Raw genomic sequence first — 23,550 nt, 5'->3', positions numbered from 1 at the left:
AGCTGCGAACGCTATAAGCGTCACAAACGCTATTGTGTCAAGATTTACACAAAAGGTACCCCTGTCTTCGGAGAGGATCAGCTCTCAAGGTGCGTACAGATCTACGCGCCTCGAACATAAGCAATTTACTTTTAATCAGCTGACTATATCTGTATTTTTACAGAAACGGTAAGATACAGATATAAAAAGCTTGGCATCAGCTGATTAAAAGTGAATTGCTCATGTTCGCGGCGCATAGATCTGTACGCAACTTAACTCACAATTGCACTAGGAATAGGCCAGGCCGACTGATCTCCAGGATTAGATTTCAGGGACCAAATCCATCACAAGATTGCAACAGAGTCTCCTGTTATTTATACATTGATAGATAATACAATATAATTCCTCAACTATGAATGATTGAGAAAGGAACAACAGGCTCAAAGCCCAAAACTGTTCCTTTCCCAAATTTGAAACAAGATTGTCCAAAAAAAGGTTATGTTTTTCACTTCATAAAGTTTGTCAAATTTTGAATCCAAAATATCTAGGGATGGAAGTGTTATTAGAGCAGTTCAATTTAACTCACTTTCACAATCTGAGAGCTACATGCTTCTCTTCAGCTTTAAAAAAGGAGGAAAAGTGGTGATGGGCATCAAAAATACTCCTTTCTGTTATAAAAAATTCAATATTGTTATGCGGTTCGACTCTCTTTTCTTCGTCACAAGACACTTTGTGACAAAATTTATTATTAAATTCAAGATTTCAGCTTAAAATTGATTCAGCTAAAATTACAACATTCTTATATATCTATTAATGACACCACTGACGTTACACTGTCCCAACTTGAGTCGGAAAGCACTACATGCTCATCCTTAACAAATTTATAAACTTGGAAGAACTTTTTAAATTCAAATTATATTCTTTATGAACATTATCAAACTCATTTATTAATTATTTAACAAACAATATTCTTATATTATTTAGTAAATTTAAATAAATGCAGTTGTCTTCACATGTTGTTCCTTAGTGACCCTGTGTTCGACCTTGCTTATAGCCTATTTATTTGCTAATATCATATCCATTCCAGAGGTCAATAGTACCCAATCATCGAGTTACATGATCTTTGGGAAATATAGTACAAAATTAATCATTTGATTGGTTGTCAGGAAAAGAATCTAGTATACTCTTGATATTTTTTCTAATTGCGTGTCTGGTTAAAGACAAGGGCAATTCCTGAAACAGGGGCAAAGAAGCCGGGTAGTGGAGTGGCTCAACCTGCAAGAACCACACACTAGGCAGGTTTCTCACCCAAAACCGGAATATTAACCCTCAGATGAGTGCCGTCCCCGAAAGGAGACTGGTACTCATCACCACAATACTTAAGCAGCAGAAGAGAGCAATCAGAATAATCTTTAATCTTGAAAGATGTGACTCAGTAAGATTGTTTTTCTCGCAGCTGGGAATTTTGAGAATATATGGGCAATATATTTTCGATGTCATCATGTTTTTTAGGAAGACCAATTCAGGAATGAGGAACCAGACTCACAGCTACTATACCCGTTATGGCAGAATTTCTGAGACATAGATTAGACCTACTCGACAGGAAAACAGTTTCCAGGGGGAGGTCATTTTTTACAAAATTCCCCAACGATTTGAGAATTTTGGAAGATTTTTAAAAGTTTGCTGTTGAATTGAAGGAATATTTGATAGGCTCATCACTGTATTCGTTATAGGAATTTAAAAATCTGGTGTGGCGCATTTTGCATAGATAAAGCGGAGCTCCTAAAATTTTTACAGATATAGGACTTGTGAAAGTTGATAGAGCTTATCAATGACTATTTTAGGTATAAATTTGATCAAAAATCGCAAAAAACCCTGCTTTTGACGACATTTCCGCCATTTTAGCCGCCATCTTGAATTGCATTTGATCGAGAATGTTCGTGTCGGATCCTTATAGTGTAAGGACCTTAAGTTCCAAATTCCAAGTCGTTCCGTTAATTGGGAGATGAGATATCGTGTACACACACACACATACAGACCAATACCTAAAAACCATTTTTTTGGACTCAGGGGACCTTGAAACGTATAGAAATTTAGAAATTTCTCTTGTCTATATACTAGTAATGATTATAGTTTACTGAGGTATGTGTGCATTTTTTTCTTATTGAATTCAGTTAATGTATTTTTATTATTCTATGTACGACTGTATATTTCTTCTATTTTTCGGCTTTTTCCATTCTCTTAATTTTATAGTTAGCTATTTTTATAATTTATTATTTTCTATATTCTTTTTATTGAAAATTGTATTATGTTGGAAATTATTGTATATTGTGGAGGAGGCAAAATGGGTTTTCTACCTGTTGTCTCCATGAATAAATAAATAAATAATAAATAAATAAATAAATAAATAAATAAATAATAAATAAATAAATAAATAAATAAATAAATAAATAAATAAATAATAATAAATAAATAATAAATAAATAAATTGGGGTACCTTAATTTTTTTCGGAAAGAAATACTTTCTTTACCTATGGTAATAGGGCAAGGAAAGTAAAAATAATTTATGTGTATGACATTTGTTTGTAATTAGTATTCAGGCTACATGAAGTTCTGTGACACTATTCATTTGTATTTTTACATGTTTTATGGATAGAGATTTTTCAATTCAATCGTATACTAAGTTTCTACATTTGCAGAATCCCTCCACACATGCCACTTCATCGCAGAGTCCCAATTCCACGCCGCAGTCATGATTGCTGTCGCAGGCTGAAAAAAGAAAAATCTATAACTAGAAATTGTATATTGTTCAAAGTGAAATCCTTGTCAAAGTTATGAACATGTATCGAAATAAAATTATAACTTGTCAATCAGAGTGAAATCTTTATTTGCTGTTGGAGAATTAAATCATTCAGAATTCACTGATGAAAAAGTAGAGACTTTTTTACTGAATATCACCTCTCTCAGAATCATGAGACTTTCCAATGAAACTTTGAACACACCAATGCTGAATGATTGGGGATAGCATGGAAATTGTGACTCAAAATGGACACTCTATAATAATTTACACATTGGTATCTCAGCCTCTTTTCATAGACTTTGTCCAAAACAAGATATACATTTCAATTATATCTTTTGTCAATTATACATTTAGAATTGACAACATCCATTCTTATTCATTATATATTTTCATTAATCCATTACTATTCTGACAGGAGAAGCAAAAGATGACTGCATTCAAATGAGCTTTGGAAAATAGGAATGATTCATCATGTGGTTTGGAGATCTCATAATTATATTTTTCATTGATTTTCTTTTTCATCTTAAATAAATATTCTTCCACCCACAGATATAAATAATTTATTTCTTCAAATCACCCACTAAGTTTCGAAAATCTTGAAAACAGTGCATTGAAGATCAAGTAGTATGCTCTTATGGATCAGTCAAAGTTTAATTTCAGAAGATTGTAACATATTTAAATTTGGATAGATAAATAAAAATCCCTAGTTGAAAGATTTATAGGTCTAAGTGAAGTAATAGGCTAATATCGCCAAAGATGATAACGTTAAAGATAAGATAATATCAGACATCCTGGCTAAATTGTACAACAGCCGAAGAGGAATGGAAATAATTTCTGCTATCATATAATATTATATAAAATATTGAAAATTTGAGGTTAGGCATAAAACATTTACTGATCGGCGACCTAACGATCGACCGAGTCATACAACGTAGAATCTGACCAAACACCTTGGCAGAAATTTATTGTGGCAAAACAGTATGCAATTTGAGGAACTAAACGTCTCACGTGGCTAATTATTGTAATATACGAAACAACTAATAACCTATAAAAAATTACTTGGCATGTAAAAAGCATATTTAAAAACCCCAACAAAAATAATTAAATGTATTAAGGAAGTAGGAGGTTACTGGGCGCATGAATACTGTAATAATTTGCATGCACAAATCAAATAGTGGCAATTGATAGGCGGCAATAGTGAGCCGGTTCAAATATATTTGTATATATTTCTACAAATGATAAGAATTTGTAAAAAATTGTTGTATAGTTTATGTTTTGGATATGGCCCGAAGGCAAAGAAATTATAAAAGATGTAACATAAGTAATAATTTAATATTTTGGTACGGTTTATTTGAGCCTTGAATGGCGGAGGAATAGAATATTCAAATTTTATGTAAATTTAGAAATCGGAAATGAAAATTGTAAAAATGAGAAGAGAGAATCCCACTCGCCTGCCAACTACCACCATGAGAGGTCACCAAAAATTAAAGAGCGCAATACCTTACTGTACCTTGTAATAATTTAAAGTTAAATTGAATTACTAAATTTTCTCATAAGACTTTGTGATGCTCATATAAAGCAAAAGTCATTTTTAAATAATTTTTAACCCCTTGGAAGAGACGACTCCGGCTACAATAATCCAGGACCACCAGGAGTAGGATCACATCAGCAGCTCATAGAAAATTCCGGCACGTGATTGAAAAATATTGGAATAGTGATAGGGTGCCCTCAGTGCTTCGAAATTAAATAAGAATCAAAGCTAGCTCGTCGAAAGGGTTTTTTATCAATAAAGAATTTGGTAAAAATACTTGCGCAAGTAAAGATAGTATAAAAGGTATTTTATTAGATAGTAACGAATCAATCCACATATCAGAAGATCTATCAATCAAAGAAGTCTAAGATCTAGGCTGTTAATACAATATTCATATGATCATTAATTTCTGCAATATAATTTGCGATAATTTAATGTAGCTCTGATTTACTAGATGAATTGCTCTATTTATTCCTTCAGGTGCCGAATCTCGCACCCTGAGATAAAAAATATATTTATTACAAAGAAATCTATTAGAAACTATAGAATTTAATATATATATTTGGATTACTAGTTTGTCAATATATCATGCTGACTTAAGAATTTATTCAGAATAGAATGGTTCAAGTCGACAAGTATTAGCAAGCTGATATCGCAGCTACATGCAAATAAATGCATATGATCATAAAAATGAAAGCACATGGTAGCGTTTCGTGCTATAAAACTTAAGGAATAGTATTAGCCTGTGATATTTTATTGATTTCGATTATTGTTTTATCTTATATTATATATTTCTGTCGCTCTATATATTTTTGCTCTGATTTATTTTTTGAGATATTTGTTAATATATGTATCAAATTGTTTATGGTGTACGATTTATTTTTATTCCTCAATACTATAGGATAAGTATTATATATATATATATATATATTTTAATAAATTATCATTATTATTGTGGAAGCTCATATCTGGGCCTATAAAGATTTTTATGAGACTGTATCCTATTAAAAACCACGACCTGATTTTTATAATTATTAAAATATTTCATGCTCAACCGATTGATGCCAAGCAGGAGGCTAATCGTTATTTAACTATAAAAAATAACGTGACAAGATTCATAAGAATTATTTGTTGAAATTAGTATATGAAATGTAATATTCAATAAATTCATCGAGTTTTAACTCACTTTTGTCGAGATCTCTCTCATGATATATAGTAGTTCTCGGAGATGGAAGAGCATTTGTTGCATACAATTGATGAGACATCAACCATATAAATATGAATAGTTGTGGAAATGATGATGATGACAGGAATATCTGCAAGTACAAATACTTTTTCAAATTATATTGAAAATTCATCAATGATTCAATATCAGGCAAATTACCAAATTTTTACCACTTGAAAAGTTCTATATTTTTATCTTGTTACAATATGTTTTTTCTATCATCTATTCAAATTCATTTAATTTTATCAGAAGTATTTCAAAAGACATGCAGCTTTGAATATAGAAATTGGCCATTTTTTGTGTATTGGAATATGGGCTTTAGTACACTCAACAATAAATTCTCCACTTATGATGCATGATTTTGGACCGCCTTAACGAGCCAAGAAGAATGAAATCTAGTACGATGAAATCTGAGCATTGTGTCAGAAGTTATAAGTGTTTGAAATGTTGATCCTTGAGGTGTCCTTAAGCGCGCCTCTCAACTAGGAGATACTGAAATGAAGTGCATCTAACGGGTGATTCTCATAGAATATAATCTTATGAACTTATGTCATTTTGCGAAATATCAATGTGAAGACTATGTAGTTGGTGATGATTGTTGAAGCTGAAAATTAGGTGTTTTTCACAATATAAGGAGCATTGTTGTCAGGTGTACCTGGGAATCTATATGAGATAGAGCGCTTTACTTGATCTCCGATTGTAGAGCACAAAAATACGCCCAGAGGGATTTTGAATTATACATCTAAATGGTAACAATCGGAAGATATTGTTGATCAAAATCTAAAATTCATCAAAAGTTGATTTTCTCTTCAAATTTCACTCATTTTTGAAAAATCATAACTCAGTACTCATTGGAGATAGAGAGTTCCAAATAATCTTATTTGATACAAAAGTTCATATTGTAGAAAATGGGTGAGATCAAATTTTTCTGTCCGATTACAAGATTTGGCAGAAATAGCCGAAAACTGGAAAATGAGCCGAAAATACGAGGTTTTTGGGCCACCCTGTATGTAGCACAAGGAAATTTTGCATAAAAAATTGGTTCTGAACTTCTCTTATGTACCGAAATAATATATTGAAAAATCAGAACTACAATATAAATTGCAAGCATACCCCCTTTTTATGTCTATATTGACTGGACTACTAGTAAAATTGATCAAGAGCATTAACATGAGCATTAACATATAAAAGTCTATTGTAAATGCATGTCAGATGATAATCCACGTGAATTTCTCTTTTCTATGCAGACTTACTTCCTAATCAATCCTACCAAACGTGAAGTTTACATATGAAAGTGACAAAGAAATGGTGAAAAATCAGCCTCATGTAAAGTATTCTACTACTAGTCATTCACCCATTGATATTACTAAATGATAATGTCGATTCATTCTTCTTAAAAAAATTTAAATCAATGATGTAATGACAACTTACCATTATTAATGAACTCTCGAAACAAACTTTCTTGAAAGAAGCAGTTTCACTTTTGACAGTTCTTCCGATTATATATACCAATAATCCTCCTAATCCAATCCCTCTGCAAAGAGAATTTTAATCAAGTGTGGAGAAAAATAAATTGAGAATGAGATTTTCATTTTTCCTGTCAATTCTTGCATAACATGAGTGGAGGAGTTTTTTTTGAAACAGATATCATTTTACTAGAGTTTTCAATTACTATTAATTTATAAAGTACAATTGGATTTAATCGACCCTAGATTACAACTTTGTATATTTGATTTTCAAGTTTAATTCTCTCCTTCAATTTTCAATTTGGTCAACTAACTCAACCAGAAATCTAATTGGTTTGATTCGCTAATGAAAAAATAATTCAATTCAATTGAAATCTAATAAGCATTACCGTATCCCACTGCTCTAAAGAGGAGTATTCAATTACTAGATACTCTTTCAACCGTCAAATCCATCAATTTTTTAAACATGCTGCTTAAGTGAAGAAATTAGAATACTATTTCGGATCAAAAATTAATAAAATAAGTTTATTGAAAGTTTTAATATCGCATCTTTTGGCGAGGCTAAGAATTTATACTGCGTGGTACAAGCTACATGCTTCTCTTCAGCTTTAAAAAAAGAGGACGAGTGGAGATGGGCATCAAAAATACTCCTTTCTTTTATAAAAGAATTCAATATTGTTATGCGGTTGGACTCTCTTTCCTTCGTCACAAGACACTTTGTGACAGAATATCTTTTTAGATTTAAGATTTCAGCTTATAATTGAAGGATTTCAACATTCTTATATATCAATCTATCAATGACACCGAATGTTTTCACTGACGTTACAATGTCCCAACTTGAGTCGGGCAACCCTTGGGTGAAAGCACTACATGCTCATCCTTAACAAATTCATAAAATTGAAAGAACTTTTTAAAATTCAAATTATATTATTAATGAACATTATCAAATCAATTTATTAATTATTGAACAAACAATATTCTTATATTATTTAGTAAATTTAAATAAATGCAAGTTGTCTTCACATGTTGTTCCTTAGTGACACTGTGTTCGACCTTCGAACTTGCTTATAGCCTATTTATTTGCTAATATCATATTCATTCCAGAGGTCAATAGTAACCCATCATCGAATTACTTGATCTTTAGGAAATATAGTACAAATAATCTCTTGATTAGTTGTCAGGAAAAGAATCTAGTATACTCTTGATATTTTTTCGAATTTCGTGACTGGTTAAAGACAAGGGAAAGTGGAGCAAAGAAGCCGGGTAGAGAAGTGGCTCAACCTGCAAGAACCACACACCGGGCAGGTTTCTCACCCAAAACAGGAATTAACCCTCAGATGAGTGCCGTCCCCGAAAGGCGACTGGTACTCATCACCACAATACTTAAGCAGCAGAAGAGAGCAATCAGAATAATCTTTATTCTTGAAAGATGTGACTCAGTAGGATTGTTTTTCCCGCAGCTAGGAATTTTGACAATATATGGGCAACATATTTTCGATGTCATCATGTTTTTTAGGAAGACCAATTCAGGAATGAGAAACCAGACTCACAGCTACCATACCAGTTATGGCAGAATTTCTGAGACATAGATTAGACCTACACGACAGGAAAACAGTTTTCAGGGGAAGGTCATTTTTTACAAAATTCCCTAACGATTTGAGAATTTTGGAAGATATTTAAAAGTTTGCTATTGAATTGGAGGAATATTTGGTAGGCTTATCACTGTATTCGTTACAGGGATTTGAAAATCTGGTGTGGCGTACTCACACAACTTTCCTTGCCGTTACAAAAATTGAATACCTGACGCTAGTGTTACCGCGTGTTATAGGACTTATTTTATCTGTGATGAGAGTAAATCCTGTCTGTATGTCGTGTCGGCAAGATGTCAGCTGATTTTTTACTAAGTTACATTGAGATATTAACCTTCTAGTCGTGACCCTGGGTCCGAGGGACCCAGCAATCCTTTTTTTAGTTATAATTAATTTTGCTTCCGTTCACTTTACTGTATATTGTGACCCATGTAAATTCATGTTAGTAGACACTTAAACTTGATGTAGAGCGTTAGTGCTCTGTGACTTGTTGTTTTCGTGAAATGATGCTTGTGGGTCCCTGGGACCCAAGGGTCACAACTAATGTAACTTTTTTCAAATGCACATTTTCATCTAATAGTGATTGGATTCAAGCAGTCAACATGTACATTTTGAACAGAGACTTCAAGAAATGACAAATTGACCTCTAGATCTCTATTTCAATGACATTAGTGATGATGACTATAAATTCATAGTTCAAGATAAGTATACTGACCCTGAGTAGGATGATAGTGAAACCTATGAACTTCAAGTGATCCTAGGGGTACTACACCTCCCCTAAAAGTAAACTTTATTACGACCTTATATATTTTTCATGTTTCTAGTAGAGTTTCATGTAGGTTTCAGGATTTATAGTAGTATTCATCACCATGTGCGTAAATCCTGGGGGGACACGGGGGACGCGTCCCCCCAATATTCTATGGTAAAGGCTATGTCCCCCGGATTTTTTTTTCCAAGTTTTTAATTATGATAACACATTTTTATTAGTTCAATTTCTCACACAAGAATTTAGTATGATCTCTTCATTTAAGGAGTTCATCTATTATGTTACGATTGTTACCTAAGTATTTTGTATCTAAAACCCTCTTCAAACAAGGACAGTTAAAAGAGTTACTTACAATCAGAAAGATTTAAGACTTCGTTTTGAAAAATGTAATTACTCATGAGAATTCATGTTGATCTTTGTAACACATTTTTAGCTATTGAATAAAAATTACATCTTTGTATGTTTTGTGAGTGGAGAACTTTTTTATGGTTATTCAGCTATCCTGCTTTGGTTGGTAATCAAAACAAACAATACAGCTAATGCTGTTTTTTTTTGTAGATAATTATTTGTATTTAGTAAAACTTAAAACCATCAACTCGGATTTTTTTTATTTACCCACTAATTTACCACTGCCAAATAAGAGGATTTAAAACGGATTTGAAGTGAAAAATCATCATTTTAATAAGCTATTTTTCAAAAAAATCTTCGCTGGGGGGAACCCCCGAGACCCCCCTCGATTGGGGGGCAGGTCCCCCAGGCACCCCAGTACATCCCCTCCAATGTCAAACAGCTATCTACGCCAATGTTCATCACTATAATTTCATAAGTTTTGCAAATATTGTGCAACATGAACTTGAGGGTAGGGCAAAAACTACCCTAAGAGTGGACTATGACCTTCCAATTTTTCTCACATCTTTCTTGTAGTGTTGCATGTGAGATCCATAATATTGTATTCATCACTATCATTTTTTGTTATCTTTATATGAAATAATAACCGAACGTTTTTTTCCACCACCCTAAAAATAAAAAGGTTTTATAAATTTATTTTTAAAATTATAATAAAGATCGATTTCTGCTTTACATTAGTGCTCGTTGCGTTCATCAATAACCCTTGGACATATTAGAATCATGGAATAACATTATATCTTGAAATATATCGAGATATTCAATATGAAAGAAGCGGGTCCCTGGGACCCAGGGTCACGACTAACGTCGGGAAAAAATAGGGTCAGGGCTAGAAGGTTAACCCTTATTGCATGCAATTAAAAATTAAAAATCCACTCGACAGCTGATTTATGATGAATGATTCTATTCTGATTTTTACTGTAATATTGGCGTTCGAAGGAGACTTCACCTATTGTATTAACCTTAAAATGCAAAATTTCCAAAAAACCTTGTATATACGTCAAGGCACAATTTAAAAAGAGATATACCTGTCAAATTTCATGGTAATCTATTGCTGCGTTTCGCCGTAATTGCGGAACATATAAACATAAAGAGAAATGCAAAGACTTGAATCTTAGAACTCACTTCGCTCGGTCAATAAATCGAAATTTCAAGAAACCACAAATATCCTGGATGAAAAGGGGAATCAATTGTTACGTAGATTTGAATCTGATGTCTAGGATCCACTAAACAATCTACTAAATTCATCATTTTTTCTCCACAGGAGAAACGTTTAAAGCTGGCATCAATAATGATGTCACCACATTATTTACATATGTAAATTATATATTTATGTATGTCACGTGGATTGGAGGAGCGTTGTTTGTCACGTTGTTTGTTGATTGAAGGAAGATTCTATTTTACTATTTAAATAAATCATAATGTAATTTACTTATCCACTTCGAGATTTACATAGTGATAATAAGTAGGAAATGAAATGTATAGCAAACACTTCAGTTGCTATGTAGGCCTACTGTATTGTATTCTGTAGTGTCTTATTTTTTACTAAAGTGTTGAAGTATCAGAAAAAACTATCATTCAGCATTGTTATGTATTATTTCCAATGTCATTTTTTTCTCTTTCTCTTCAATAATTAAAAATTTGTTATTATTTTAAATAAGTAGATAACTTAACTATTGTTTGTTTTTAATCATATTATTTGTATTATTTTTTTGTATTGTTATAATACTTGATAGAGAGTTGAGTGTAAGAGAGGGTCGACTGCGCCCTAACTTCGCTCTCTAAGAAAAATAAAGGCAGTCATTCTATTCTATTCATGTCACCATAATATATATGTATATATATTAAAAGACAGATGACATCCAATTTATTAGAGCAAATAGAATGCCTTCATCTTAATGTGTAGGCAACACACCACACCAACCTTGTTCCTGTGAGAATGACCTTGTCTCTGTGACATTCCACTTGTTCGAATGGGGCTCTACCCATCTTCTTGTTCCACTGACACTACTTGTTCCAGTGAGACTGACATTGTCTCTGTGAGACTCACCTTGTCTCTGTGGGAACTTGTTCCTGTGAGACTGTCATTTATAAAAATACTTGTTCGTATGAAACTTGTCTCTGTGACACTGATATCGTTCAAAAACACTACTTGTCTCTGTGAGAACTTGTCTCTGTGATACGGGCCCTTTAAAAGTTTGCTTTTGAATTGAAGGAATATTAAAAATTCTGGTAGGCTTATCACTGTATTCATTACAAGAATTTAAAAAAATTATTTATGTGTATGAATTTTTTTTTTTTTTGTAATTAGTATTCAGGCTAAATAAAGTTCTTTGACACTATTCATTTGTATTTTTACATGTTTTATGAATAAATATTTTTTCAATTCAAGCCCTTGGGTAGTTCCGACATTTGCATAATCCCTCCCCACAAAACACTTTATCGCAGTATCTCACTCCCACGCAGTCATGATTGCTGTCGCAGGCTGAAAAAAGAAAAATCGATAACTAGAAATTGTAGTTGTTCAAAGTGAAATCCTTGTCAAAATTATGAACATGTATCAAAATAGAATTATAACTAATCAATCAGAGTGAATTTTTGTCTTGCTGTTGAAGGATTACATCATTTAGAATTCACTGATAAAAGAGTGAAGACGTTTTTTTCTGAATATAACTTCTCTGAGAATCATGAGACTTTCCAATAAAACTTTGAACACATCAATGCTGAATGATTGGGGATAGCATGAAAATTGTGACTCAAAATGGACACTCTAAAATAATTTACATTGGTATCTCAGCCTCTTTTCATAGACTTTGTCCAAAACAAGATATACATTTCAATTATATTTTTTGTCAATTATACATTTAGAATTGACAACATCCATTCTCATTCATTATATATTTTTATTAATCCATTACCATTCTGACAGAAGAAGCAAATGATGACTGCATTCAAATGAGCTTCCGAAAATAGGAATGATTCATCATGTGGTTTAGAGATCTCATAATTATATTTTTCATTGATTTTCTTTCTCATCTTCAATAAAAAATATTCTCCCACCCACAGATATTGATAATTTATTTCTTCAGATCACCCCCTAAGTTTCGGAAAGCTTGAAAACAGTGCAGTGAAGATCAAGTATTATGCTCTTATAGATCAATCAAAGTTTAATTTCAGAAGATTCATAAGAATTATTTGTTGAAATTAGTATATAGAATGTAATATTCAATAGATTCATCAAGTTTTAACTCACTTTTGTTGAGAGAGACTTCATGATATGTATGTTTCAGATATGGAAGAGCATTTGTTGCATATAACTGATGAAACATCAGCCATATAAATATGAATAGTTGTGGAAATGATGATGATGATGACAGGAATATCTGCAAGTACAAATAATTTTTCAAATTATATTAGAAATTCATCAATGATTCAATATCATGCAAATTACCAAATTTTTATCACTCGAAAGGTTCTATACTTTTATCTTGTTACAATATGTTCTTTTTTATCATCTATCCAATTCATTCATCTGCCTGGTAAAATTGATCAAGAGAATAAACATGAACTACTTTAAAAGACTAATATCGGGGCACAGAGCTTCGCTCGTTTTTTTTATTTATTGATTAACAGAACACAGTTCTCTAAAATGATCGTGTTTATATTTCACAGCTTTCACATTGATTTTTCACATACTCACTTTTTTACTATCTACAGCTGTTCCAGCCAAGGATGAATTATCCTTTTAATGTCGTTCAGCGACTTTTCTCAAGGATGAGACCTAGTGCAATCGAATCTTTATATCAAAAACTATGTTCCAAATTTGTGAAAATGGTTAGAGCCGTTTTCGAGATCCGTTGAACATAAATAACCAGATATAAAAATAGCTAGATATAAAAATAACCAGATATATAAATGCAGAAATTGCTCACTTAATATAATAGGATTATAAATGCATGTCAGATGATAATTCTCTTATCTATCAAGACTTACTTCTCTATGAATCCTACCAAACGTGAAGTTTACAAGATATGAAAGTGACAATGACAAGGTGAAAAACACTCCTCATGTAAAATATCCGACTACTCGCCAACTACCCATTGATATTGCTGGATGATATTGTCGATTCATTCTTCTTAAAAATTTTTTAATCAATGATGAAATGTCAACTTACCATTATTAATGAACTCTCGAAACAAACTTTCTTGAAAGAAGCAGTTTCACTTTTGACAGTTCTTCCGATTATATATACCAATAACACCAAATGTTTTCACTGACGTTACACTGTCCCAACTTGAGTCTGGCAACCCTTGGGTGAAAGCAGTGCATGCTGTAAGGACATGCTTTCTGGGGGGTTATCATGGTTGGACATGCTTTCTGGTCTTGTAGAGTAAATTGATTATTTCCAATAATTAATTATGCAGGTCCTTTTCATCTCTGCTGGGCTCACGCGTGGTCCAGATTTCTTTAAATTTCTCTCAGTATTAAAAATATATTTATGGGAACAGATTACAATTAAGGACTCTAACAACACTGAGTTCACAGATAAACAAACATTAATTACAAATATTTTACATTTAAAAAAGGGATTGGCTTGATGATTTTAAAATTTAATAGGAAGAAAGAACCCTAATTCCCATGTGTGTCCTCACAGATCGGGATCACAAGCCAGAAAGAAATTATTTTCAGGAAAATTTCATCTCTTCCTTGAACGATTTGTAAGCTTCCTTCTGATTGGCTTTCTAATTTTAGTAAGACTCAATACAATTGGTTACTTCAGATTCAGGGTTTCTCCAACTTTGTTATAGAAAGATAAATAAAAAATTCTTATATAAATAAATGGAGTGATTGTCTTTGGATACAATGTAAATGTTCTATCAGTTCTTCACAACTGGAAATAGAAGATACTGCCAGTGTCATGCGAACACGGAAAGGAAGCTTTTTGAATAGTATATTAGCTAGTGATGAGTTAGCTGAAGATTCGTCTAGTTGAGAATTCCTGTACATTACATTAGCCACAATTTCAGTGGAAGAATGTGGAAGTGGAAGTGTTAAGAATGTTCACTTCTATTATCATATGTGCATAATATAATCTCTGATAGTGCGTCCATCTGTTTACGTTTGCTTCAATATTGCTGCAGGAATTGGGAGAGGGAATCCTCCAGGCTCCTAATGTCTCGCACCCTGCTCTGGAAAAACATGAGCGGCTCACCGAGTAATAAACTGGACAATTGGAAACGCCATACTAACCAACAGGTGGGTATCAATTCCTGAACGGCTCTTATTTGATCCACAAATGGTTTGGGTTGCATGTGACGGTAGAAGTTATCAAATTTTCCAAGGTTTTGGAAAAGTTGAGTGTCATTTACTAATTCAGTCGGTGTATAATGCATTCGACTGACTGGGATACTTTCCATATGTGTCTCTATTCTGGAGACTCGTTCTTCATTTGTGGTCCATTTATCATTCATAATTTTCCTATTTGCATTCACTTCATCATACAATTCGGTTAGCTTCAACTGTTATCTGCCTATGGCATTCTCCAACATGCCGTATCTCTCTCTTGATTTATTCCCCTCCTCCGTTAGGCTTGCTATACATGTCTGTACGTTACTCTGTTCTTTGATTACCTTTACTATTTTCTTATTATTTTCTTCCACCTTTGACTCTATCTCACATTTATTTTCTAATACTTTTTCCATTACAGTTCCTATGATAGTGGTACCTAGCTCTTTACCTAACATGTCCACCTGTTTTCCTACTTCCCTGGGTACCTCATCCAACCACTCATTTACCTGACAAGTGACTTCATCCATATGGGTTTCTAACTCTTTGATGACTGTAGATTGCGTATCTATTTTAATGTCTATCATACTTCTCACTTCCTCTTTAAAGCTAGAAAATTTTTCATGTATAGCTTTGACATCCCGTCTGACCGTTTTGATATCTTCCTGTATAGCTTTGACAGTTTTGCTGTTTTCCTGTATAGCTTCTTGGGTTGTTTTCGCTTCTTCAGCTTGTCCTGCTAAGATTTGATTGAGCATGAGTTTGAATTCGTTTATAGAATCATTTGCCATGAGATTGGTAGCATAACCGACTGAAGAGTCTAATGTGGTGTTGCGCTTTTCTAGGTTGGTGGTGGCGGATGGCGGTTGACTGGCCACATCGGGTGGCGACTGGATGGCGGCGTTCCCTGTTTCTTCGGCGGTGCTTGGAGCGGTCTGCGGAGACGCCGGTACCGGGTTGGACGCCCTCACTCCTTCATCTCCACCAGCTGGACTCTCATCGGTATTTATCACATCGATGGCATTATCGATCCTAGTAGAAGACAATTGGGCCAGGTTTTGCGGGTCGAAATTGATGGAGCATATGCTGCCTCCTTCTCTCTCCCATGAGGTCTCCGCTATATTGTCCCAGGGTTGGTGATCAGCCGGTGTCATGGTCGTAGGGTTTTGGGGGTGGTCGCTAAAGTAGGAAATTTGTGAGTTAGCCGGCGACTGGTTCATGGTGACGATATTATGGAATACTTCGAAGTTGCCAAGTGTACTACCAAATTGCAGGAATATTAAAATGGACATACTGATAGTGCCTATTTTGGATAAAATTGTGTGGTGTTAAAAGTTTCAAGTGTCATGTATATATATTACATAAGATCTTCCAAGTGATACAGGTACTACAATAAACATATACAATAACATAAACAATAATATAGCTCTTAAAATTTTAGGTAGGGTCTTATCTTCCTTAATATCAATAATATTCTTATATTTAGAATAACCTATAACCCTGGTCAGCATACAATATTGAGATTCAAAGATCAAGATCAAAATTTTGCTATAAAATTTTATGGAAATTTCCATCCAATTTTTCCCTATTATTGAGGATTATGCTATCAAACTCGTGTGATACAGTTTGTCCGTATTTATGCAGCTTGAAAAATTTCAACTTGAAGAGCAACTCAATTATTTAAGCCAGAAACTTACAATAGATCATCAGGTATATCCTGTTGAATAAACTTCAGATTAAACTTCTTGCAGTTTTCAGTTTTATTAATAATTCTATTTAGCATTGAGGTTGAGTAGGTAAGCTTTTCATCATGCCTCACGCTTGTGGTGCCATTATGTAAAAACGTGCTTCCTGGGGGGTTATCTCTTGTGATAGAGTCCCACGTTGTGAAGCCATTTGTGTAAAGATGCAGATTGCCAACCATTCATATGTGGTGTGGTATTTTTTATATTTGTAAGAGCGGTTGCTAAAGTACCTATTTTGCAAATAAATTCACAAAAAGTTATGGCCGTCCGGCTCACAAAATTGCTGGGTTCAAACCGCAGCTCTAGCTCAGTTGTGGATGCATGAATTTTCCAAATATAATTAATCACCGCAGGGTTCAATGAATGGTGATCATTGAATCTTACCACTGCTTCCGTGTAGTTCTTGAAGAATATCAATAAGGAAATCAAAAAGATAGTTGATGACTGATTACCAGTAACCATGTATCCAATCGAGAATAATGAAGACCAACTATGGTTTTTTCTAGTTGATTTTTGAAACGCTTGTCATGAATAAAGGTATTCATCAATTTTTCCTTCTGAAATTCCTTAGAACTCACAACGCCAGTTCTTGAAGCTCTCTGGATCCTTATATGATATAACTGGAACGTTATTAATATAATTATCAATATGGTTTTTCTGGCGGACTAGTATGACTATCATCAAAGGATGATAAGTACTGAATGCTCTTAATAAGATCAATATTAATTGATTCACTAATTTTATGTGCTGCGGAATATTTTTCTTTCTTGGTACCAAGACAGCTCAAACTGTATATCACGAGATGAATTAGGATACAATAAAAACTTCTATGATTTTGTATGCTGACATAAAACACAAAATATATTCCCATAAATATTATATATAGCATGACCTATTCCACCCTCTAGGTTTCCTAATAATTGCGAAGTATTGCTACAACGCGGACTAGCTACAGTCGGGTATGGGTCGGGGTCAGTAGCCGAAGTATTGACAGGTGGAGTTACCGGACCTACACTTCTCCCTCTATCCTGATTCTTTACCCTCTGCTTCTTTCGCGAGATTTTTACTTTCAGGGGAAGAGTGTTTGCCCGTGCCGTTGCTGGCCGATTCGGCCCTCGGCCTTTGGAATACAGGGTGGGTGTTAAGGGAGATTAAGATAAACCTATACAAGGAGACGGATCTGACTATCAGATCCCTACCAATAATTCTATTTATAAAGGTAGTACGCAATCTGAACCAACTGCGAATTGATGGCGAGCAAGCTGTACCTGCAAGCCCGGGATGTGGTTTTTCTATGGGGTTTAAGGCGAGAGCTATGGGGTAAAGGTATGACGGAACTATGGAGTTATTAGTAGTATTTAAGATGTAGTTAAATAGGGCACGGTATAGGGTGTAAGCTATAGAGTATAGGGTGCAGGGTATGAGGTATACGGTATAGGGTATAGGGAACAGAGAATCAATAATAAGATTATTATTCTCTACAGCAAATAAATATCTGCTCAATAATCCGCAATCTGAGAATTGCGCTCTAGCTCTCAGCAAGCTGGACCTGCTAGCTAAATACAGTATATCAATTTCAATTACGTGGTAATTAAAGCTTAGAGGATAAGGTTTTAGGTGTAGGATTCCTGAATCGCGAGCCTGCAGCTGCGAAAGGATTTTCAGCAATTCTGAAACTGCTAAACAGGATTTCCGCGCTAATCTGGTGACTGCGCGCCGGTTATTAAGGGCCAATCTGTGACTGCCCTTAAGGGTATGGGAATCACTCTCAATCGTCCGAAACGCTTTTAAATTAATAGTCAGTATGTCGACTATTATGAGAGGATAGAAAAGATTTTTCACAGACAGAGTCTGTAGAATAATATCGGGAAGACAACAGTCTGTCGTTGTCAGGGTAGGAAAGGATTTTTCCAGGATTTTCCACAAGGAAAATATCGAGTCAGAGACTCCTAATTCAGGAAAAGATTTCAATAGACTTTTCCAAGTAATTGCCAGTCTAAGGACTACCACAAGATCGATCTCTAATTTGCAACTGAGATCACGGGAAAATTCGTGAATTTTCCCTAGGGAAAACCAGCAAATAATATTTGCTATTAAAGAAGACAGGTTTCTAAGAATTTTAGAAAGGATTCGCGGGTCTGAAAACCCGCGACTAGGACGATCTCGAATCTGGAACTGAGATCAGGAAGGATTTTAACACAGGAAGAATTAAGAGAAAGAAAGAGAAAGGATGCCGCAGTCTAGAAACTTCGGCGAGGAAGTCCTCAAGCTGTACCTGAGAGCAGGAAGCGTTGCAGTCTGTGACTTCAACAGGGACGTTCTCAAGCTGTACCTGAGAGCAGGAAGCGTTGCAGTCTGTGACTTCAACAAGGACGTTCTCAAGCTGTACCTGAGAGCAAGAAGGATTTTAGAATAGGGAAAGTGAAGAGAGAGAAAGAGAAAGGACGTCGCAGTCTACCAACTTCGACAAGGACGAACTCAAGCTGTACCTGAGTTCTCTAGGAAATTATTGGAATTTTCCTACTAGGTATTACAGCAAGTCAGAAACTGCTAAAAAAAGTTAAAATACTGGGCCACTCTATCGTATGAGAACCAAGCAAGGAAAACTTACTATAAATGATAATAATCTCTCTACAAGGATAAAATTTAATCGAGAAAACTTTTCTCAAAAGGAACAGGGATTTTCCCACAAGAATAAAAATTAATTGAGTAAAACTATTCTCAAAAAGGACAGGGATTTCCCTACAAGAATAAAAATTCAATGGAGAAGAATTACTCTTTAAACTGAAGGCCACCTTACTACAGGGAAGGAAAAATATACGGACTACCAGTCCTGACATACAATTACCTGAATCGACGTGGATACTGATACGGAGAATAGCGAACTGATCCCCACTTCCCGTATTATAATTAAAAACGTCGTGAAGCGACAGAGTCGAGACTTATAAATTAAGTACTCAAAAATAATCCGCTATAAGAGCCTAGCTAAATTCCCCACTCAACTATTTGTAGCACAAACTTGAGATCCCTTACAGGTTTCAAAACCAAGGATAACTCGTTCACCCCCACTGATACGAATTTAGGAAAAATAACCGACAAGAAAGAAAATCCCCCAGGAAGTTCTATCTTCAAATACAGTCGGCAATTCGACATACAATATTCCATTCACTAAAATACAGAATAGAATATTAGCCCTCTAGTACACCACTATTAGGAGCGCCGCTCGGAACGCAGCCGTACACAAACCCGTTCACCAAACAACTGCTTCTCTCCCAGGTCTTCTTGAAGTAGCACCGGGTCGCTGAAAATTAGGAGGCCGGGGGAAAAGAGCTTCCTGACCAATGAGAGCCTGAAAAGACGATCACGCCACTGGTCATGTGATAGGGTTTGACTCAGCTGCTCCTGATGCTAAGGGTGCGGCAAATGATGACAATGATACTAATTGCTACACTAATTCAGGCCGGTAAACAATATTTCTATTCCAGAAATTTCATGAAGAACGATACCAACCCGACTTGGTAGCCGCTTATCGTTTTGATGATACGGCTGCTGCTGATTCATAGGGATTGGCGACGATGGTGATGATGTGCATGTACACAACTGCAAATCTAACAAAATATATCCGGCAGTCGACCCTATTCTAATTCTAAAACAGAATAAATTCGCTAAATTATACATTAGACGACGGCTCTTCATCCGTCACAAAAATTCACTTTGTGACAATATAAAATATTCTTATATCTATAATTTTCTTTAAATAAATTCTTTTCTATAATTTGAATGATTATCACAAGGCTTAATAGCATTCACCATTGTGAGCTTTAAAAATTATAAATTTGTATTTAATACTGATATGTGGACTTCAAGTCAATTCAGAATTCTACAACTTAGAACCTGTTTGGTCTGTAGATTTAACATGACATACTTTAATCAATGAGCAAATAATAATTAACCATACAATGATATCTGGATTTTTATGAGTTCGTGCCATGCATGGAAGTAAGCTCCCTACATAAATCAAATAAATTCATAAAACGTTCTTATAGACTATATGATAGCACTCAACACGTTGCAAATTTTTTAAACTTGAATTAATTTATATAGCGCTTTGATCAATTCCCCAATTCACTATTAAAAGGCCTTTAAAAATGAGCTTGTTTGAACTAACACTCACAGTAATGATGTTCTTGAAGGTCTTGTAGAGTAAATTAATTATTTCCAATAATTAATTATGCAGGTCCTTTTCATCTCCACTGGGCTCGCGCGTGGTCCAGATTTCTTATAAATTTCTCTCAGTATTAAAAATATATTTATGGGAACAGATTACAACTCTTTAACTCTTTAACACTCTTTTACGACTTTTCACACTTTTACGACTCTTTAACAACACTGAGTTCAAAGATAAACAAACATAAATACAAATATTTTACATTTAAAAAAAGGATTGGCTTGATGATTTTAAAATTTAATAGGAAGAAAGAACCCTAATTCCCATGTGCGTCCTCACAGATCAGGATCACAAGCCAAAAAGAAATGATTTTCAGGAAAATTTCATCTCTTCCTTGAACGATTTGTAAGCTTCCTTCTGATTGGCTTTCTAATTTTAGTAAGACTCAATACAATTGGTTACTTCAGATTCAGGGTTTCTTCAACTTTGTTATAGAAAGATGAATAAAAAATTTTTATATAAATAAATGGAGTGATTGTCTTGGATTATTCCAATAAATAAATCTCGATAGACAATACTATAAAGTAGTGTACATTTAATTTTTTATATGAGCTTTGTGTACTCTTGGTTTTCATACTTTTTTAGATTGCAATAAATACTTATGCAGCAATAATAGTTGTCCCTATTTATTTACATAAACCTTCCCTAGTGTATATAATACATATTTTGTGAGTAAACTTTGTAATTCAATTTATACTGGTTGATCGAGCAATCAGCTGATTTGTTAGGTATCGATTCAAAGAACTATCGATTTATCCTAGATCGATTGATTCATTTAAAACAAAAACAAAGAATTTCAACCTCAAATGTACATGCAAACTTTTATTTTTTATGATCTGCCAATAATAAATAAGCCGCTTTATAATTTTTAATACTGCCAATGAATCCTCATTATTGTTGAATTACAATTTTGCATGATTTTCTTATCGCTTTAGATAATATGATTACTCTTTATCACTAATAACATTCGATTTCACTTGAGTGGTACTTTGACTAGGCTATTTTTCCTTTCTATTTTATAAATCTATTAGAGCTCAATAGTTCATTTCAAAAATATTTTGGGGTGCTAAAATGCCACGTGACAATGCTCATCCTTTACAAATTTATAAACTTGAAAGAACTTTTTAAAATTCAAATTATATTATTTATGAACATTAAGCTATCAAATTCATCTATTAATTATTGAACAAACAATATTCTTATATTATTTAGTAAATTTAAATAAATGCAACTTGTCTTCACATGTTGTTCCTTAGTGACCCTGTGTTCGACCTTCGGCCTTGCTTATAGCCTATTTATTTGCTAATATCATATTCATTCCAGAGTTCAATAGTAACCCATCATCGAATTACTTGATCTTTAGGAAATATAGTACAAATAATCTCTTGATTAGTTGTCAGGAAAAGAATCTAGTATACTCTTGATATTTTTTCGAATTTCGTGACTGGTTTAAGACAAGGGCATTTCCTGAAAGAGGAGCAAAGAAGGCGGGTAGTGGAGTGGCTCAACCTGCGAGAACCACAGACCAGGCAGGTTTCTCACCCAAAACAGGAATTGACCCTCAGATGAGTGCCGTCCCCGAAAGGAGACTGGTACTCATCACCACAATACTTTTTTCAAATTCAAATTCAAATTCAAATTTATTTCTCAAAAAACATACACAATTATAATAATCTAATATTCTAACATATAAAAATAATACAAGAAAAATACTATTAACTATATAAAATGATCCCAAAACTGCAGTATATTTTTTTTATGTCCATCTATGTTTAAGGAGTAGCCTACAAGGTAAAACCTGTGCGTAGACCTAAGTTGCAGTAATATATTTATTCAATATAAACTAAGAAATTAAACCAAAATAAGAACAAAGATCAGTGGAACTTGTCTTTGTCTTTGTCAATATATGGGAAACATATAATCAATCAGTATTGATTAGACAGTTGAGCGAGGCGGTTGTGTTGTTTGTCTCTCTTATCGCTGGCATGATTATAGCGTAGCTTTTACCCCAACGGACTACCAAAGGCTTGAGTTTCTAACCTAACTGTGATTGTTACGACAAGTTTTTTTTTACACTAAAATATTAATTTGTGGAATTACAATTACATTGGCATCGTATATTTGAACTTTGATTAATATTCTAATAAGGATGAGTGCTTGTGGCAAGTGTGAGCAGCCGGTTGGTCGCTCTGCCGCCGATAAACTGTATTGTAAGGAGTGTAAAACGTATTTTCATAGTGTTTGTCTCAATATCAAACCTCAAGACTTAGATATAATAAAGGGTCCGTCTTGGTCTTGCCCTGACTGTAAACGTGCTTCAAAACTTCAGCAAACTGACTCTACTCCAGTGAAAGGTACTGTGACTCCTGATACAGCTTTGTTAAAAAAACGTTCCGATAGTGTCGTGATGGAGTCATTGGATGAATTAAACAGTGGACAAAAGAAATTGTTTGATAGCATGGATGAACTAAAAAATATTATAAACAAAGGGCAGGATAAGCAGAATGAACTTAGTCAAATTGTGAGCAAA

At 34.0% G+C, this 23,550-nt stretch overlaps 2 protein-coding genes across 3 annotated transcripts; one reads left to right on the top strand and one right to left on the bottom strand.

The window, feature by feature from the left end:
- Positions 1–2,542: 2,542 nt before the first annotated feature.
- On the bottom strand, positions 2,543–14,019 carry LOC120354039. 2 transcript variants are annotated; one of them, XM_039439959.1, is made up of 6 exons: positions 13,936–14,019; positions 13,015–13,144; positions 11,686–12,246; positions 6,967–7,069; positions 5,497–5,626; positions 2,543–2,748 (listed from the first exon to the last, which is right to left on the bottom strand). In XM_039439959.1, the coding sequence occupies exons 3-6, from the start codon at positions 11,748–11,750 to the stop codon at positions 2,648–2,650; spliced, it is 399 nt and encodes a 132-aa protein (XP_039295893.1). In that variant the 5' UTR covers positions 11,751–12,246; positions 13,015–13,144; positions 13,936–14,019; the 3' UTR covers positions 2,543–2,647. The 2 variants fall into 2 exon arrangements, with proteins under 2 accessions (XP_039295893.1, XP_039295894.1); XM_039439960.1 differs by having other exon boundaries at positions 13,755–14,013.
- A 901-nt stretch (positions 14,020–14,920) lies between these two features.
- Positions 14,921–16,156, top strand: LOC120354109. The gene is made up of 2 exons (XM_039440376.1): positions 14,921–15,017; positions 15,893–16,156. Exons 1-2 carry the CDS (start codon positions 14,934–14,936, stop codon positions 16,154–16,156), a joined length of 348 nt encoding a protein of 115 aa, XP_039296310.1. The 5' UTR covers positions 14,921–14,933.
- Positions 16,157–23,550: the final 7,394 nt, after the last annotated feature.

Source organism: Nilaparvata lugens, chromosome 13, assembly GCF_014356525.2.
Source record: "Nilaparvata lugens isolate BPH chromosome 13, ASM1435652v1, whole genome shotgun sequence".
NCBI lineage: Eukaryota > Metazoa > Arthropoda > Insecta > Hemiptera > Delphacidae > Nilaparvata > Nilaparvata lugens.
Note: the sequence above shows the minus strand (reverse complement) of the source record. Positions and strands in the feature narration are given on the sequence as shown.